This window comes from Lepisosteus platostomus, chromosome 3 (genome assembly GCF_059453375.1).
Source record: "Lepisosteus platostomus isolate fLepPlt1 chromosome 3, fLepPlt1.hap1, whole genome shotgun sequence".
NCBI classification, from domain to species: Eukaryota; Metazoa; Chordata; class Actinopteri; order Semionotiformes; family Lepisosteidae; genus Lepisosteus; species Lepisosteus platostomus.
This window is the reverse complement of record NC_142613.1, coordinates 59,589,583-59,610,323: the sequence shown is the minus strand read 5'-3', so window position 1 is coordinate 59,610,323 and position 20,741 is coordinate 59,589,583. Positions and strand designations below refer to the sequence as shown.

The 20,741-nt window shown below is 35.6% G+C and overlaps 2 protein-coding genes across 3 annotated transcripts in view; one reads left to right on the top strand and one right to left on the bottom strand.

Moving 5' to 3' along the window:
• LOC148675170 (tyrosine-protein phosphatase non-receptor type 14-like) overlaps positions 1-17,113 on the top strand; it is a 99,193-nt gene extending 82,080 nt beyond the window's left edge. For both annotated transcript variants that reach the window (XM_088626231.1, XM_088626230.1), the window contains 6 exons: positions 1,854-1,994; positions 3,102-3,320; positions 9,211-9,339; positions 9,573-9,807; positions 11,989-12,152; positions 13,471-17,113. In XM_088626231.1, coding sequence (XP_088482357.1) covers positions 1,854-1,994; positions 3,102-3,320; positions 9,211-9,339; positions 9,573-9,807; positions 11,989-12,152; positions 13,471-13,599 — 1,017 coding nt within the window. In that variant the 3' untranslated portion in view covers positions 13,600-17,113. The remainder of the gene's footprint in view (positions 1-1,853; positions 1,995-3,101; positions 3,321-9,210; positions 9,340-9,572; positions 9,808-11,988; positions 12,153-13,470) is intronic.
• Positions 17,114-18,735: 1,622 nt separating this feature from the next.
• The window catches only part of smyd2a (SET and MYND domain containing 2a), a 39,602-nt gene continuing 37,596 nt past the window's right edge, over positions 18,736-20,741 (bottom strand). Inside the window, exons 12-13 of the mRNA XM_088626229.1 lie at positions 19,542-19,662; positions 18,736-18,913 (exon numbers count right to left, since the gene is read on the bottom strand). Coding sequence (XP_088482355.1) covers positions 19,579-19,662 — 84 coding nt within the window. The 3' untranslated portion in view covers positions 18,736-18,913; positions 19,542-19,578. The remainder of the gene's footprint in view (positions 18,914-19,541; positions 19,663-20,741) is intronic.

The following is a 20,741-nucleotide window of genomic DNA, read 5'->3' as shown; positions in this document are numbered from 1 at the left end:
CAAAATATTAATTTATCTTTTTAAAAAACGTTTATTACACTGTCTTTTCAGTAAACATTTTTATATACAGAGCCAGACCATTAAATATAAAGTTATATTTTTTTCCCATTTTTTAAAAAGTCTTTCACTATTTAATTGCATATTGATATTTTCAGAATTCAATTAAAAAGAGAAAAGCTTGCCCTTTTAATTTCCCCATGGTTTCACAGATTCTGACTATCAGTAATCTTGGACTACAACGCCTAGGGTAACATTAGGTTGTCCTGGATTAATGCTAATCTCTGCTAAACCTATAGATTAGGTAGGATGTTTGGGGAATTTAGCATTCCTTAAATTAAGGCTTGTGGCAGTCTGCACAGTCATACTGACCACCAGTCACATTAGTCTTAGCCTTTAGCTCTTTTGTTATGTAATTTGTATATATATCCTAGCTATTAAAATTGTGGGTACACCTGAATAAATTCATAATCTCATTTATTCAAATGCACCCAGGAAAAGAAGAAACAGCGTGTGTTTATCTTGTTTTATCAAGAGTCACCATGTGTCCCCCTGACTGCCGTGTGTCTATAAAAAATGCATAAATGATAAAGTAATACATGAAAACAAATTTAATACAAAGTTATATATACATTATATATACATTTCAAAAATGCATTGTCTCTTGCTTTTGCTCACCGTGTAAGTACAGAAAGTAATGGGTTAAGCACAAAAAGACTTTTTATCTAAATATCAACACTGATATGTAACATAAAAAATTCCTTTTAGATCTGCTTTAATGGAATTTTCAGCAATATAAAAGGTACACATGGAAATCATTATTTGTATAATAGTCTACTGAATTTATGGTGGCATGACATGCAACTTCAGTTACAAAACACATAAAACTAATTAAATTTAAAAATGTTATTTTGTCATAAATTCAGAGAACAGTGGCCTACACCCTGTGTATCTGTCAGTAAATGTTTGATCTTCAGTCCCCTTATAACAAATTTGTATAACTTGCATCCACATACAATATATAAGATTCTTCAATAGTTGTGAAGGAAGGCAAATAAAGTCCATATACAAACCATTTTGTTTTTTTATGATATATTTACAATTTATGTGAGATACTGTATAAATCAGCATTGTAAAGATGTAAAGACTTCTTTATTCTTAAATCACACATCACAAATCTTACAACATTTTCCTCTAATATAAATTTGTTCCACCTCTCTTTCCAGTTAGCTAAACAATAATTCTTGTTTCCCATGCTGGTTGTCCTTCATGAATAAATGGTATCTTCACATTTACTTTAGGCTAGAGCCATTTCTGGAGACAAACTTTCTCAACAAAGTAACCTACAACATGTTTTTTGAGAATTTTCAAACATTCAAAGTGAAATTTTCTGCTAATGAAGAATTCATCTAAAAGCTAAACTCTAAAGTTTATTTTTTGGAGACACATAAGAAGCAAAATAATCTGAGCTTTAACTTCCTTTTATTTGCAGCAGATCAGGATGTTTGTTAGTTTTTATCCACTAACTAATGGTGTCAGCATCAGTATTGAACAATCTCATTTTGTCAGCTTTTAGAAGGGTGCTTAAAATTAGCAGAGATTACTTTCTGTAATCCCATCTGCTGTGAATAAGTAGGTCATAGCAGTTTCTGCAGAAGTAAAACCTGTGTTTTATGCTCTTACCTCCTCATATGAGGTTGTTGGAGAAGAAGGTCTATCATTTGTGTTTGCTGAGTAAGCTAAGACTGTCTGCGCTATGTGGTTGTAGCAGTCACATTTTAAGAGAATACAAAAATGTACTTTATTGCTCATTGGACATAATTAATTATTGCTGAAGTGTGTTGTCTTTCCAAAAGACTTTGGAAAAGCAGAAGATGGCAATGGATTCTCTGAAGAGACCTTTAATGATGGCAGCACTGAATGGTCTGTATGTTTCAAGGATGCCAGTGCCTGAGAACCAGCAAGACGATTCCTCCAAAGTAACAACGGATGAAAGGGTAAGGTCTTGTGTTATCAATTTTGGCAAGTTAAAGGGTTAGTGACTGTATTTTATGTCTGTATAAACCTTGTTTTTCAAATAACTACATTTAGTTTGAAAAATTAATAATCCTTGCCCCTCCTGTGTCTAAGAGGCATTTCTGCTGAGGTTTTGGAACCATGAGCTAATATTTATATATTTGCCCTGGCATTAGGTTTTGGCTTCTTCATCCTTTTCTGTAGAAGTGGAATGAAAACTCAGCAATGTTTCAAAAGTGCTCTAAGCAACATGGAATGTTAAACAAAGAAGTCTTGCTTGCAACTGCAGGTTAAGCTTAAAATTACAGGCATTATAAGTTCTGATATACTAACACATCAATCTTGTAGGCTAACATCTTACATCTCCCTTTTAAGGTTTTAAAATGCTGTTCTTGCAACACTGAGCATAAAGTTGTAAGACGAATAGCCTCTTTTTGGAGATCCAAAACCCTGCTCAGTGCTTTGGATCCATGGTTACTAAATCATGACATCATATGACCAATTAAACCCAATAACCCAGTCAATTGAATTATTACTAATAATATTAGGGAATTGGGTGAAACAAAATCCTGATGATTTGTGTCTCTCTAGAGGCATGATGTGTTTCAGAAGTGTTTTTGAAGGAAAATGCACTTTATCTCAGAAGTGATGGGCCTCTTGTGTTGAAATTTTTTTTTGCTTCCCCGGATATAAGCTTATCATGGCACATCTTTCTTTAATACAGGCTCTCTCTAGATCTTCATACATCCATCCATTTTCTAACTGCTGCTTCCAATTCATGTTTGTTGGGTAGTCAGAGCCTATCTTTCCAAGCTATTGGAGCCAAGGCAGGGACATCTTTAATGTCTACAAAATAAACAAAAGGTGGTTAGCTCAATAGCTTATCTAAAAGATACACCTAAAACATCATGCACCCAAGGCAGGTTTTTGTTTGCTCAAAGACCTGTCAGACTCAGTGTTTTTAAGCAGATATGTGGGCTCCAAGGTGATATAAGTTGTTTAAAGGTTTTAACTGCATTCGAAAGAGCTAACATTGAGAACCAAGATTGTTCTCTCTCTGACATGCTTTCTTTTGCTCTCCCCTGTAGTGTAAGATCCTGGAAAGGAAGTTGGAAGAGGACAGAGTTTTCACAGAATATGAGCAGATCCCAAAGAAGAAAGTGGACTGCGTCATCACCACAGCAATCTTACCAGAAAATGTAGAGCGTAATCGCTTCAGGGATGTGGTGCCATATGAAGAGAACCGGGTTGAGCTGGTGCCAACCAAAGAAAACAACACTGGCTACATAAATGCCTCTCACATTAAGGTGTGTTTAGTTGAAGTTTTAGAATGTACAGTAAAAGTTAGAAATACATTATGTAAAAAATACATCACATCCTCACAAAAGAATGGACATTTGGATACAATTGATAGGCATCTGTAAAGGAAAAATACAGTTTTATAAAGACTGACTTAAGAACATAAACATTTAGAACAAGAAAGATAGGTGACTGGTATGGGGGTAAAGGAAAACACAAATTCGGGAAAAGGGAATATGAGTTGTGCCAAAAGAACGAAAATAACAGACAAAATGGAGCTGGCTAATTAAGTGAGGGGAAGCTTACCTTACAAAACAAACCCTGAAAACACCTGGTCTTAGGCGTCTTCAAATACCCAAACTGACTACCCAAATCCATACAAGACAAAAGGCACTCACCCATACTAAACTAGTGTTTCTAATACGAAGACAAACTACATGTGCACAATGTACCCGGCAACCTTAACTACTAACCCTTACACAAAAGTTCACACAAATAGATAAACAAGTGAGCTATGAATACAAATAAGGGGAAATGAGTGTAGACACAAGGAATAGGGTACAAAAGAGCACAGAGGTTGATATAACACGTTTGGCAAGGTAATGGTGAATAAAGGATAATACACACAAACAAAAGTACAAGGAGGAGACGAACACAAACCAACAAAGCCGAAGCTATATGGAAACACACACACGAAGTGAAATTAATGAAAATGTAGTAAGATGAAGCCGAAGCAAAACGTAAGCGAGACGAAACCGAAGCCAAAGCTGAACCAAGCAGAACCGAAATTGAGCGAAAGGCCCCATACGTTCTGAAAACCTCCAAGTTAAATACCGAAGAAGTTGAGTTCTGATTGGTTGAGAAGCTGATTACGAATGACGTATAATGGCAAAGTGGATTAAATAATGAACCAATGGGGAGGGAGAACAACCAAAGTCAGGAAGTGTTGAACATAGAAACAAAACAAACACACATGGATTACACCGGGACATAACAATATTTCACACAAATTTTACTGTAGTGGTTTTAAAACCATAAATATCAAACAGTGTTTACTGTATACAGTATACCTTCAGTTCAATGTACGCTATTGTTGTGGAATATTTGTGAATACGACTTCATGTGATTAGTGTGTGTGGCATGTCTGGAATTGTAGTCTTTGTTTTCGTCTTCAATTCTCATGACCGACATTTTAAACCTACAGTACATAACTTTGGAGGAAAGAGACCGTACCATCTCACAATAAAAAATTGTTTGGAATACCTTTAATTGCACAAACAATGTGCTGTATAATGTATCATTTTTGCAGCCGGTACCTGTTATGCTGCGGAGAGCACGTAGATCTTTCAAACTACTATTATGAAAAAAGTTTTTTTTCATTTTTTGAAGGAAAAATGAATGTGTTGCCAAAAGCATACACAAATATCACAATATTTCCAGACATTTCCAGTACATACCTACAGTCTATGTACTGTGCAGTTTATACTGTATTCAGTATATTTTATATAATATATACTTACAGTATTATTGGACATTTACATACATAAAACATTCAACATTATTGAAACCCAGATGCACAGTTCCTTAGGCTTATTATTATTGTTATTATTATTAACATCTGATACATCCACTATGGGCTTCAGAGATTGTGAATGTAAAGTTAATATTTAACATACTGTGACATTTGTGACACATAAAATTAATAAAAATATCAATGTAGTATAAATATGAATTAGACTTCTACATAAGAGTTTATTTAAGATTTTAAGTAGACAAATATTAGACATAGTGACTTTAAAATCTTTGTATTTAAAAGGCCAGGTTTTAACAAGACTTTTGAGTAGTCGTTTGAACTTTGAATTTGTTGCATTCTGTAGCTTAGGTGAGGTGCATTAGTAACAAGGAGACACAGATGATGCCAGGAAGCTGTTTACAGGAATTAGAGTTCCTAAGTTAAAGATGTATATGTGACTATTGGGAAAATATATTTAAGATGAAATGTGAAAATGAAAGCCCACACCCTACTGCAAGGAGACAATGCTATATCCTCCAGTCTACAATCCTCCAGCGCTACATCAGAAAAGTTAAGATGACATATCGTATGTGGCACCCCAAGTGCAAATTTGTTTTTCTCGCATATTTTTCAACAACTTTTTCTAACAACTCTGATGAGCCAAATAATTATAAAATCCACAAATATAATGTATAACTGATATAATTATATCAACTTCTAAGTTAATATTTAGAAAAAAAAGGTTTTAAATTAAAAGTATACATAGAGTCATTAAAATTTATATTTAAAATTAAATGCTGTATTCATGTAAAAAACACAATTGTGATTTATGTTTAAGGACATCTTTAAATTCCCTTGCTCTTTCTGAGCAGCCTGGAGGTTCATTATTAATAATATTATTGTAATATTTGACATACTGTGATGTATACAGTTATCAGAAATGTGAATATAGTTTATATATTGATTTATTGTTGGAAAAAGTCTATGCCCAAGGGCAATTTGTTAAAAAGGGTTTTTAAACATGAGTTTTGGCTGGAATCGAACCAAGACTCATCACATGATAGCACAGACTTCTACCACCAAGCCACCACTGCATCATTCTGACTGGTGTTTGATTTTCCCTTACAACAGATGTAGTCAAAGGAGCACGTTATCACCATCCCAAAATTTCCACAGCAAGTAACTGTCCTGAAGACATTGATGTGGTGGAATACTTTTGTTTACCTTATTTTTTATTCTTTGCTACCACTACCTGCTATACATGTGTATTACTTTTTATTATTATTTTAACATTAATATTGATAATGATGTTCAGAGACATTATTATACTTCGGCTATGTTTATTTTTAGCTACCGATATTTATTTTTAGTTACATTATTACATATTAATATTCCCTATTGAGTGGATTTTAAAAAAGTAATACAACTTTTTTTACAATAACAACAGCAAGTATTGATATAAAAAGCTGTAATGTTTTACATTTTCTAAAGTATATAAACTCTATGTAGTTAGAACGAGCATGGCAAATCTTTTCCAAAATAAACACAGTAAGTGACCAAATTAAAGACTTTGATGCATAAAATATTTATGATGGTGAAATATTCGTTTTATTTTTAGCTGCCAGCTACTGTATGTAAATTAAGTATAATATATTTATATTCAGAAATTATCATTTATGACATTCAGAGACATCATACTTCTGCTGCTTTTATTTTAAATTAACAAAATTTCCCTTTAGTTAATTAATTCCACATTAATATTCCATATTAAGTGGATTTAAAGATGCATGGTAGTGAAACATTAAATGAAGTGATAATTTCAATAACATCTAACACACCTCAAGTGTCACCTATCAGTCGTCTTTGGCCAGTGACTCTCACACCGTGAGTGACTCTCACACCATGCCACTCCGCAGTAATAATAATAATAATAATAATAATTGCTTACACTTATATAGCGCTTTTCTGGACACTCCACTCAAAGCGCTTTACAGGTAATGGGGACTCCCCTCCACCACCACCAATGTGCAGCATCCACCTGGATGATGCGACGGCAGCCATAGTGCGCCAGAACGCTCACCACACATCAGCTATCAGTGGGGAGGAGAGCAGAGTAATGTAGCCAATTCATAGAGGGGGATTATTAGGAGGCCATGATTAGTAAGGGCCAATTGGAAATTTGGCCAGGACACCGGGGTTACACCCCTACTCTTTTCGAGAAGCGCCCTGGGATTTTTAATGACCACAGAGAGTCAGGACCTCGGTTTTACGTCTCATCCGAAGGACGGCGCCTGTTTACAGTATAGTGTCCCCGTCACTATACTGGGGCATTAGGACCCACATGGACTGCAGGGTGAGCGCCCCCTGCTGGCCCCACTAACACCTCTTCCAGCAGCAACCTTAGTTTTTCCCAGGAGGTCTCCCATCCAGGTACTGACCAGGCTCACACCTGCTTAGCTTCAGTGGGTTGCCAGTTGTGAGTTGCAGGGTGATATGGCTGCTGGCTTAAGCAGCATAAGAATTAACGTGTTCTGAGTGGCTGCATCTGTATGCTCCTTTCCTCATGATGAAGTCTGTTTGCCAGCTGTGTACTATTATGAATCAAGTGTTTTTGCAGCATCCTTTACTAAAATGGTAAAACAAGGTAAAGATTTAGTAAGTTGTTTCATAAATTCGATTTTATATTTCTGGGGTAATAAGCCTTCCTGTTTTCTTAATTTGCAGAATTAGGGCTCGCTAATCAGGATCTTGAATAAACCTCTTATTTCTAATGCAGAAAACAAATATATCTCTCTTCTGTTACACAGCCACCTCTCTGCATGAACTCATGTTTGTGTAAGCAACTTAAGCAGTATTCCCCTGGAACAGCATCTTCGTTGCTTTGCGTTTTGCAATATAAATCTAGGTGCTGGAGTGTTGCCGATAGAGTAGTAATGAAAACCATTGTATCCAATGTTAGTCATTTTTTAAATGTATTTACATCTTATGATATTACAAATTTTATATTTACAAGATCAAAAGATAGCTAGAATTAAGAAATAGTGGCAACATGTGTATACATTTAATTAGCACATTTCTTGATTGATCCATTTGGGAACTTTCCCTTCCTTACTCTTAGAATTCATTCTGAGAATTCATTAGTCTTTTTAAAGCTGTAATTTAGAAGCTAGGAAGAGGAATATTGTGATAATTGTAATTTAAAGACCTTTTATTTGAGCCAAAATAGTGTTTTAGAACTATGTTAAAAGCTGTGGCTGGTTAGGTATTTGTGAAGTAGGGGCTAGGACTCTTAAGTGGAGTGGACTTACTGAACTGAAGTGTACAACTCTGGCTCCCAAGACTAGGTGGGCTGCTGTTGCTGTTCCCGAGCAAGGCACTTCACTCAGATTGCTTTGGTAAAAGACCCAGCGGTAATGGATACACCATATAAGTCCCTTTGGCTAATCAAGCTTAATAATAATGCAGTTGTTGATGATTTAAGTCGTAAAACGGTCAAAATAAAAAGGCACCATAAACTATTTACACTTCAAATGAGGAGCCCTGTTGAGGGACATTTTTGTAATATCTGGAATAAAATGGAAAAGAAGAAATAAACAGATGGTTACTTTGAAGTGAAGCCAAGATGGTACAGTGGGAGGTCGCTTTTTTCTCCTATTTTTGTTTTTCTAATCCTGCAGTTCAGATAACAGATCAGTAGCTGATGCCTGATTCTCAGATGGCAAACAGCACAGCACATTGCCCCTGGCTGTCTTTGTAAAGAGGTTTGTAATCTCTTTATGGAGGTGCCAGGATGCCGCCTGGTGTTGACTGGCAAGATCCACCCACTCACACAGCGTGAAGTATGGTTAACGGCAGGGGCTTGTAGCTGTCTTTATTCAGCCACAGCACGGAGATTCATGGGTGGCCTTGTCAAGACACTGCATTGCCATGGCACAGTGTACTCCATTGAACAAGTCAACTCGCCACACTTGTGTTGTAAAGCTGCTAGTTTTCCGTCTTCTATACTTCAACAAATGCAGCAAATGGGAGAATGTTGCTTTGCATTTGAAAAACTAAATACATGCATCTTTTGAAGTAATTAACAGCTATACTATGAACTAAGATGTATCTTAAGTGGAATGCAGTGGTGCAATTCAAGCTTTAATGTGATACTAAGATTGTTAGAGATTCTGTAATCAATGTCTTACATATAACAGTGAAAATACAGCAAAGTAAATCTGTTAGTTGGAATATTCCCTGGGTTTTTAAGAAGTTATTAAAAAATTGCCTAAATATGTTGAGCTGCCTGGAGCAACCAAGATGGCAAGTGAAGCCAGTAGAGGTAGGGAGAATCTGGGCATTATTGGCTATGGAATTGCTGATATAATGTGTTTTTATTTTCCCAGGTGACCATCAGTGGAGAGGAGTGGCATTACATTGCCACACAGGGGCCATTGCCCGGCACATGCCAAGATTTCTGGCAGATGGTCTGGGAGCAGGGAGTAAATGTCATTGCCATGGTAACTGCAGAAGAGGTACGTGAGGTCAGAGAATATTTAAATTACGGGAAGGAAAGAATTGAGCCTTTGGGCAAAGTAGGACTCGTGGAACATCCCTAAAATGTAATGTTTCCTGTTTTAAACTACAAAATCTGTTTTAATGTTATTTGAAGGAACTTACTGTTTTCTGTTGAACTATAACTGTAACTCTATAACTTCAAGAATTTATGGCAAAAGATTTAATCGTTTGCTTGTGTTTGGAATTTCAGGAGGGTGGAAGACCAAAGAGCCACCGGTACTGGCCTAAACTGGGATCTAAACACAACTCTGCCACATATGGCAAGTTTAAAGTGACGACTAAGTTCCGCACAGATTCTGGTTGCTATGCAACTACAGGTTTAAAGGTCAAGCATCTTTTGTCTGGGCAAGAGAGGACCGTGTGGCAGCTGCAGTACACTGACTGGCCAGACCATGGGTCTCCTGAAGATGTGCAAGGATTCCTATGTAAGATTTATCTTTTTGTTTTTCTTCTCTCTTTTACAGAACAGTTGTATTTTATTTTTTTTAGTACACATGTGCTTGTATGAAAAATGCTTGGTTTAACGCTATCATACTCACCATTCCTTTAAAAGTTCAAACCACTGATTTCAAAAACCAAATAATGCATGGCTTGTATGGAATGCAAAGAAAAATAAAATTAATGGATATTGCAAAGGCCAGTGTAACAGCTGTCTCTGTGATATTTTTTCTTATTTTTACCTTTTAATGTTTTAGCTCTCTACCCCACACTATTAATGGTAGCTGGGTAACTGAACAAGTAAACGCAAGTAAATCACTCATACTGGCTTAAGGCAAAATGTATACAAATCTGGTACAGCTACAAAGGTGACTTTTTCACAGCTACAGTGCCTTGCGAAAGTATTCGGCCCCCTTGAACTTTTCAACCTTTTGCCATATTTCAGGCTTCAAACATAAAGATATAAATTTTTTATTTTATGTGAAGAATCACCAACAAGTGGGACACAATTGTGAAGTGGAACGAAATCTATTGGATTTTTGAAACTTTTTTAACTAATAAAAAAATGAAAAGTGGGGCGTGCAAAATTATTCGGCCCCTTTACTTTCAGTGCAGCAAACTCACTCCAGAAGTTCAGCGAGGATCTCTGAATGATCCAATGTTGTCCTAAATGACTGATGGTGATAAATAGAATCCACCTGTGTGTAATCAAGTCTCTGTATAAATGCACCTGCTCTGTGATAGTCTCAAGGTTCTGTTGAAAGCGCAGAGAGCATCATGAAGACCAAGGAACACACCAGGCAGGTCCGTAATACTGTTGTGGAGAAGTTTAAAGCCGGATTTGGATACAAAAAGATTTCCCAAGCTTCAAACATCCCAAGGAGCACTGTGCAAGCGATCATCTTGAAATGGAAGGAGTATCAGACCACTGCAAATCTACCAAGACCTGGCCGTCCCTCTAAACTTTCAGCTCAGACAAGGAGAAGACTGATCAGAGATGCAGCCAAGAGGCCCATGATCACTCTGGATGAACTGCAGAGAACTACAGCTGAGGTGGGAGAGTCTGTCCATAGGACAACAATCAGTCTTACACTGCACAAATCTGGCCTTTATGGAAGAGTGGCAAGAAGAAAGCCATTTCTCAAAGATATCCATAAAAAGTCTCGTCTAAAGTTTGCCACAAGCCACCTGGGAGACACCCCAAACATGTGGAAGAAGGTGCTCTGGTCAGATGAAACCAAAATCGAACTTTTTGGCCACAATGCAAAACAATATGTTTGGCGTAAAAGCAACACAGCTCATCACCCTCAACACACCATCCCCACTGTCAAACATGGTGGTGGCAGCATCATGGTTTGGGCCTGCTTTCCTTCAGCAGGGACAGGGAAGATGGTTAAAATTGAGGGGAAGATGGATGCAGCCAAATACAGGACCATTCTGGATGAAAACCTGTTGGAGTCTGCAAAAGACCTGAAACTGGGACGGAGATTTATCTTCCAACAAGACAATGATCCCAAACATACAGCAAAATCTACAAAGGAATGGTTCACAAATAAACGTATCCAGGTGTTTGAATGGCCAAGTCAAAGTCCAGACCTGAATCCAATCGAGAATCTGTGGAAAGAGCTGAAAACTGCTGTTCACAAACGCTCTCCATCCAACCTCACTGAGCTCAAGCTGTTTTGCAAGGAAGAATGGGCAAGAATTTCAGTCTCTCGATGTGCAAAACTGATAGAGACATACCCCAAGCGACTTGCAGCTGTAATCGCAGCAAAAGGTGGCTCTACAAAGTATTAACGCAAGGGGGCCGAATAATTTTGCACGCCCCACTTTTCATTTTTTTATTAGTTAAAAAAGTTTCAAAAATCCAATAGATTTCGTTCCACTTCACAATTGTGTCCCACTTGTTGGTGATTCTTCACATAAAATAAAAAATTTATATCTTTATGTTTGAAGCCTGAAATATGGCAAAAGGTTGAAAAGTTCAAGGGGGCCGAATACTTTCGCAAGGCACTGTATGTTGGGACAAAACCCCAATGTCAAGTAAGGTATCAAAGATACCAGTGTCCTTATGTGTATGCTTTTCTACTTTAAGGTTTTAAAAAAATTGTAGTAAATTACATTCCATGACCAAGACAAAAATGTTATTTCTCATTTGTTAATCAAAGCCTACCTGGAGGAGATCCAGTCTGTCCGTCGTCATACCAACAGTATGCTGGATACCTCAAAGAGTCTCAACCCTCCCATCGTGGTGCATTGCAGTGCAGGAGTGGGCAGAACCGGAGTGGTCATCCTCACAGAGCTCATGATCAGCTGCTTGGAACATAATCAGGTGAGTGCTTCTCGATGTTGTTTCACGTAGCATTCAGGTGGTTGATTTGGACTTCTGATGATGTTAAACTTGCTCTCCTTTACATGGAAAAAGTTATCCACCACTGTGGTTCTGCCATCCCTTAGTTGAGTTGCACAAACATTTAAAAGCACAGACTTAAGGCAGGAATCATTGCCTGAAATTGTGACTAAATAGAACATGTATGGGTCTCTGAGCCCGAGATGCCACATGTCATCTCATCTCACATCATAAATGGCAGAAGTTTGGCGAAAAGTGCACAGCATGGCTGTCACTTTCTGATCTTGCAAAAAAGCCATCCTTACAAGACCAGCATGATGAACATTGTTCTCACTCCAGTTGATGTATTGACGCACTTTGCATTCTGGTGGATCAATCACTACAAGTGGAGTTTTCCAGCAAGTTGCTGCTCCTGCCTAGAGCATCATACTTGGGCCTCCCAATTGATTGGCAAATATCCATCAGGGTAGTCTGCTTAAAATCTTGATTCACCACTAATAGGGACTTGGCTCCCCTGTGGTCGAATCTTTCTGAAGTAACTTAGTAACTCCAACATACCACTGGCATGAAGGCATGATTCTCTTGATATACAGGGCATGTTGGTTTCTTTCTGTTTTTCTTGATTTAAAACATAACAACAGGTACAAACTCTGTTCTTTGTGCAACAGTTACAATCTGTTCTTTGTTCTGGGTTTTCTCCAGGCTCAAAATTCAACATTTTAATTCACCTTGTAAGCTGTGCTCAATCTACACACTCACTAATGAAATGTAATAGTCACTCAAGTGTTTCATGGCTAGTCAATTTGAATGATCAATTAATACCATAAACATTCAATCCCTATCCAAAGTCCTTATACATGACTAAAATATACACACATAATTTTTCTTTTGATGCTCAGTATACTTTAACAATGTTGCTCTATATAACTTTACTCAGTGACTGGTACCAAGAATTTGAAATGTACAGAGTCCTTAATAAAATGAGCAGTGCTGACACAGGTAATGTTCATGTAGTACAATACCAAACCCACAATAGAGCACCCTGATGTTTCTTAAGCTCAGTCTTGTGCAACATGCTGTACCTACGTAACATACTTACACAGTATCAATATCAGGGGTATGAGTGTTGTGTGAAAACCTTAGACTCCACCTGTATTTTTTATCACTCGTTTTCAGGTGGCAGAGGCTCTGTGACTGAAAAAAACACAATTGTGAAAATGGTTTAAAAAGTACATTGGAATTGTGTTTTTGTAACAGGTCGGTTCCTCCATTAAAATGAGATTTTCTCTCTTTTCTGCAGAAAGTGGATGTTCCCATGATGCTCGGGAAGCTTAGGCAGCAGCGCATGCTGATGGTCCAGACAATTTCACAGTACCAGTTTGTTTACCAGGTTCTCATTCAGTTCCTCAGAAACTCCAGGCTTATATAACCGGATTAAAACTAGGTGGAGTTTGCTGCGCTACTGTTGAATATCTCGGCTACTTACGCCCTTGAGAGAGACAAAAGTATAATTGTTTATAAACCTTATCTGAAAAGCAGCTTTGAGCAAACAGATTCAGTCAGGACAAAGTCTGCATTTGAAAAATCATTGTATTTTTTTTGTTTTATTTTTAAATACAACACATTCTTGTAGGTTCTATTCAGGCTGATATAAAAAAAACATTTTTCTTTTGTGACGTCAAGTTACGATTGACATAAGGAAAAGAATAAAATGCCTACAGTGAACATCCCCACCCTCACTCTTCCATTATGTTTTGCAGTAATTACATGGACATCATGGATATGCTTCTGAACATATGTTCTTAGTTTTAGAGAAGTGTCATTTTTGAAGAAGGCACACTGACATCATGTCACTCCCTTTTAATACACTGTAGAAATGTAAGAGTTTTGTTTTTTGGCAAAATGTTTCATGATTGTTAACTTCAAAATGCATGAGATGGCCTGTTTCACATGAGAAATTGTGCAATGATTGCAAACCTACTAGTGCTCTTTGTGATGCACCCATTTGTCTGCTAATCAGGATGTTTTACCTATTTGAAACACTAATTAGTGAAGATCATATGTTCTAGAAGACTTATTCTTATAATCTACTCTATATCTGTTCCATTTTTATCACAACACAGCATATTTTGATGCATTGGGACTTTGTAAAGAAATTTTCCTTTAGCTAATATATTCTTAAACGTTGCTAATGTAGACTGCAATAAATGAAAAAAATGCTTCCCCTTGTATCATGATGGCATGGTTCTCTTGATTAGTTGCTCTTTGTACCAGGACCATCTTAAAAAGTAAAACTATTGACTGTATATTTATATTCTAAATATACTGGTTGATCACACATGCTGTATGATCAAACAAACTGTTTACTGGGACAGAAAAGAAGAAAAGGAGATGTTGAGTGAATAATACTGAAGACAATACTAAAATATAATGAAACGCAAATATTACTTCTGGACAGCAGAGGTCAGTAGACACCATCATTCTAGTCATTTTTTGGCATTTTCCAGAGTTAAGCAATGTGCAATTACAGTTAACTGTGCAGCATCAGAAATGCTAGCTGATTTTATGTCTAAATTCTCTTGCTTTTTTCTTTGGGAAATAAAGCAGGTAGTTACAAAATATTAACATAGTAACTGTCGAAGACATTTAATTTTTTCTAGTGTATTTTTATAATTTATTTTATAAGAGACAGTGAAAAGTAACATTAAAGATATTTTTGAATGACTGACCTTACTGTAAGAGTAAAGAAACAAACTTTTCACCTCCAGCGTAGCTTTGTGTGCAAATGTAAGAGATACGAGTGTATATATAGCTGTTATGGCCATGTTTGTTTTTCACAACTTTGTAAACATTTTTATCTTTAAGAATTTGGGATGTGTTTTATACATAATGGGGAAAAAGGCAACAAAAATACTTTTTTTTTTAGTTTAGAATTAGTATTTTTTTCTAAGTTTTACAATCTATTTTAAAATTCACACATATTAGTAGATAGCTTGAGTTTAGAAAATGTTCATATTTGAGAGATAAGTACAGAGGACATTTTAGTTGTAATTATGCTGTCACATGACTGCCCACAGCCATAACGCCCTTTGAAGCCATACCTATGCATTGTCTCAATACTCAGCAAATTCATTTCTAAAATTTGAGTGTACATTTCAATTTATTAAAAGTGGGAAAATGCAGTCAAGACCTGTGCAAGTCTAAGTTTCTTCCCCGTGGCTCAGCACTTTTGTATTTTTGAAGCAAAGCAATCAGAATTGTACAGCAGTATTGGTTTTATTTCTAGAAAACATCAGGGCTCCTTGCTTCTCACTGTTGACCAAATGTTTACCCCATCATTACTGGATTAAATGTTTTTTCACCCACAGAACTCAGACTGAGAGACATAATTCTTAATTAATGTTTTCAATTTAGAAGTATTATTTAAAAGTTATGTATGAGTTCAAAATATATTAGTAGGCAAATGAATACAAAAGGGACTGGAAACTGATGATCCTTCAACAAAAGACTGAGAAGAAAAACTGGGTTGCCATTCACATTTGTTTGTTGAATTTGAAACACTTTTAAAAAGTAGATCATTTCAAACAGGTGGAATCTTAAAAGAATTTCCTAGATGTCAGATACATTGTAGATTTCCTTTTTGCAGGTTTATTTCAGTCCCATTCATTTGATTCAATTAATCATTTTAGTTGGTTTTCTATGCAGGTCATTCCGTTTTCTGTTCGGTGGACTGATTTACAGACATTATTTTGTACTTTGGGGAATCTAATTTATAATAAATTTTGGATTTTGCCTATTATTTGGCAAAACTGACACCTTGAACTCGATAGTCCCTGTCACAGGCTATGCTTATAATTCACAAACTGAAATACTACAAAAGCACTGTTCTAATCCTGTATAATTCGTTTTGTCACACCCTGTTTAATTTACAAGGAAAGCATTCAAGGCTTGCATGCTTTTGCATATAAGGAATGTGAAAAAGACGTTTCTCACACGTGTGCAGATCTGCATATTTTAAAACAGGTGCTTACATTGAAATCTGTTGTAAATTATTTTACCATAAAATGTATTAATAATTTGACAGTTTTGAAAAATGTTAAAAAAATATTTCATTTTGAGCAACATTCACTCTTAGCAACAGTAATGCAAGATCCAACTTAGTGTTAATGCATTTTTACTGGATGCAGAGGGTATTTGAATTCGTCACCATTGCCTGAAATCATCTACTTTTGTATTCCATTAACTGATCTTTTGGTAGATTTAAAAAGCAGACAGGTTATTATGTTTAGAAAGCGATTACTATTGTTAGTGTCTCTAAAATTACAATGATTGCTTGTCTTACATCAGAAAAAAAGTGCCTAATATCTGTTACAACCTAATAGTTGTAATCTGAAAAAGAATTAAAAAAATGTATAATATTCAACATTTTTCCAGGGAAGTGTGATGCAAGAGGAGTGAGAAACACCCTTGTATTAATTACATTTTGGACATAATGGAATTTTCATTAAAGTTTTTGACATGGTACTTTTTAATACTGTAAAAAAACTTTTTAAACTATGCATGCCTTTTTATATGTATATGTACTCAAATCAGTATATAAGCTTGTGCTTTCCAGTTATTTATGACAGTATTTTGTGCACTTTGTGACAGTATTTTCTGAAATGCATTCCAGTTTTAATTTTTTTAATGTAATACATCACATTTCTTACAACCTTTCCTAATTTTGTACAGTTGTTTAATATATGCTTCATAGCTGCAGTAAATTTTCCTCAATGTAAAAATGCTGTCATTCCTCCTTTTTATGCAATAAAGCATTATTTTCAATACATTTTACATATACAATATATGGAAATGTATATACTAAATTTACATTTATAGTATATCAGTTTATATATTGTCTGTCTCTATATGCAGTATAAGATTAAAAATCACTTGAAAAACTATTTGAACATTTTTGACTGGGGTATTGATTTGTTTGAATATACATTCAAATCAGAAAATAAGGAGCACAATTTAACTGTTATAATCTCTTGCAATACTTAAATGTTTTATGATATTTAACTTTTCAGTTCTGGTGTTTGTAATTGTTGGTAATGTGGCTGCAATCTACTTTCAAAGTTTTTTGGATGTAATTTCTACAGTTGATGAGATGCATTAAGTGCCATCATAATTATTGCAAAACATTTTGTGCTCCTTAAATTTATTTGATTTTATCCAAAGTAACTTGCAGGCTTACAATTACCTTTTAACACCTTGGTATCCATTCACAGTTAGGTTTGCTGGACCAAACTGGGTAGACTACCTTGCTCAACCAGTATGTAAGCAGTGTCCTGACCTGGGAATTCATCACACAATCCTCAGGTCAGGTTCTCCAGTCCTGACACCACTCCAAAACGTTTTCCTGTTTCCTTCCCATTCCTAAACTACTGACTCACATTGCATGTAAAATCAAAGCACTATAACTGAAAACTATGGGAAATTCTAGACACCACAGTTGTCTTATTTTATGTATTGCTTTCATGTACCACCCTTACAGTCACTGTAAAACAGTACATAGAAGAAATACTGACACTGGTCAAAGTTTGCAGCGTTTCTTTAGAAGGACCAAAAATAAATGAAAGGGTTTGATTTAAAAAAGTTACTCAGTTTACCCTACACAAAGTAATTCATTAAAAAGACTTGAAGACCTAGGGTTCAAAATTCAGTGTTTTTCTAGCTTGTCAAAAGACTAATGATATTGCTTTAGTTATAATAATTTATAATACACAGACAATAAAATTTGCACACAGTAAAGTGAGTGATGCTGGCTAAAAAAAACAGCAAAAATGGGGATCTTCATAATAACATAGTGGGATCAAGACATTTTTGTTCATCACAATTTCCTATTCATTTTATAAAACTGTACCCAATAATGATACTGTACATTTCAATCTGGTCCAACAAACTAGAATATCTGGGACAAAACTACTAAGACCCAAATCCTCGGTGAAGGGAGAACTGAATTTATTTTTTAATTGACACTGTAATTAACCAAAATTAAGTTCTGGTGTAGCTTCTCCAGACATTGTGTTAATATGGAGGATGTATACAAGAAAAATGATATGAGGCTCCCTGCACGCAGGATCTAGCATGTAATCATGTTTCAAATGTCAGGCCCCGCTCATCAGCACTGCTCTTCTGAATCAGTGCGTCTTGGTGCTTTTAGGGATGTTTTTTTCCAGAAGTCTTTTTCCATCATTCTCGCGAGTCTGAATGAAGGAAATGCATCCAGACAAGAAATACCTTTGTACACATGAACTTTCCGTGCTCTCTTATTGCAGGTCTGGGAGTGGTTTAGTCCTTTGTCATAATGTTCTTGGTCCCTGGGTTATTTCACAAACCAAGATGATTTCAAAGAGGTTTAATTTTCACCACTCGCCCGCCCCCAACTGTTAAAGATGCTTTCTGTTATCTGTAATGCTAAAGCTAGTCATTTGCTGTATCCATTATCTAGAGTTACAAGGCAAATTTACTTTAACTTTGGAACTACAATCAGTTTATCAGGTGGAAAAAAAACCCAACCCCATTTCTGTCATTCTCAGTTTTTATTACTGTAGTGGAGATGCATGACAATCTCAAAACAACAAACAGAAAAAGAGAAAAGAAATGCATTTGTATAACCTTCATGCCAAGTGTCAGGCTGAATAAATATATTGACAGCTGTCTTGAAAAGGTGTTGCCTGTCATTGTTAACCATTTTCCATCTGTGAAAGATAAGGAGGAAGAACTGAGTAATGTTAAACAGCATATCATGTCCAACGGCGCACACTCAGAAAACACTGGCATCGGTGTGTAGTGACTTTTTAGAAGGACCATAAAATAAACTAAAGAGTTGGATGCAAAAAGTTACTGAGTTTTCCTTCCACAAAGTAATTGATAAAATAGACTTGAATAGACTTGACCTAGGGTTTGAAATTTTTTCTAGTTTATCAAAAGACTAATGATATTGCTTTATTTATAATAATTTAAAATACACAGACAATAACATTTGCAGTGTCCCATAAGAAAGGACTGTACAAAGCTGTGACCTGCAATCTGTCTTGCTTTCCAAGTCGACAGTCATCCAGTTTCACCAACTTAAAGGTTGATGACTTAAAGGATATTATCAATATGATTGACTGGAAAATAATGAAGCATACCCTAAAATACCTGTTCTTAAATTATGGACTTTAATATTTGAAAATTTACTTTAATGTAAAACAGTTGCTGATGCACTTATTCAAGTCAGAACTGAGCCAGTAGAAGAATGGCAGAACAGAACCAGAGAGAATCAACAGAATTAGAATGGAAAACCATTAAAAGTCACCACCAAGAGGAAAGAAGTTACTTTACCAGGCCATAATTACAAATATTCCTATAGTTTGGGAATTTAAGCTTGATCTGCAATCTCCTTCTTGATCTCTGCTATGTAATGATGGTCTTTTCCATGGGCCACATCCATTATTGCTATTGCCTGGAAAATCAAACCAGATGATACAAACGCAGATTAATCGCAGATTAAAAAATATTACATATTTTAAACAGCTTTATTTTTTGATTGGGTATGAGGAAATATCTGCTGAAATGAGTATTTGGTTACGTTCCAACTAACTTCGGGTATATTCCCAATATTCTGGTTGAATTAAACCAATAACTAAAATTAGGGGACTAATATGGAAGAGGAAAGTCCACAGGGACCACAAGTAACAAAAAGTTGTATCATATTCGGCTTTCACAATTGTAATAATAGTTCAGTAATGTGTACTTGTTTATTTTTCCCAACAAAAAGTTATGTGACTACATTTATTTTTAGATGGGTCTGCCTTAAAAATGGAATAAGATTTTTATTCCACTGTGTTGGGCAGGTAATTTATCTTGAGGTACAAGACATAAATAATGAAATAAGTTCTGAGGCTGGCCTACATTTTGACTTCAGAACATTACTTGCATATTAACTGGACTGAAATTTAAAGTGATCTCAACAGAACTACTTCACTGGCGATTATGCAGAAAACACTTCATGTGGTCATTTTTAAAATAAGCATGACTGTACTTATAAAAATATATATACTCAATTTTCACAAATTCCCATTATACTATATGAACTTGATAGTCCTGTGACATAAAACATTGTAAAGAATGTACAAAATAGTCATGGAAAATCACCCATGAATAAGCTTTTAAGTAACTTTTTCATTATGTTTCATTTAAGTCTACAAAAACCAAAACAAACTTTGCTTCTTCTATATTACTTGTCTGACTAATTTCATTATTTTTATATCTTTCAATGGTTACTAGAAAGGAAAGTTGCTCTTTCCTGGTAACCAGAAATGGACCTTTTTTAACTTTAAAAGAAATGTTAAAATAATAAAATTATTAAATGCTACGAAGGCATTTTAACATAAAAACAATTATAAATTTAGTAATAATTTTAAGCTGTATTTAATAAAACTGCTGTGTTGTCCAACTGAGATAAAACGGTATCAGTAAGCACAAAAAATAACAGTGCTCTTTCAAGTACTGCTAAAACTAAATAAATATAGCAACTCCATC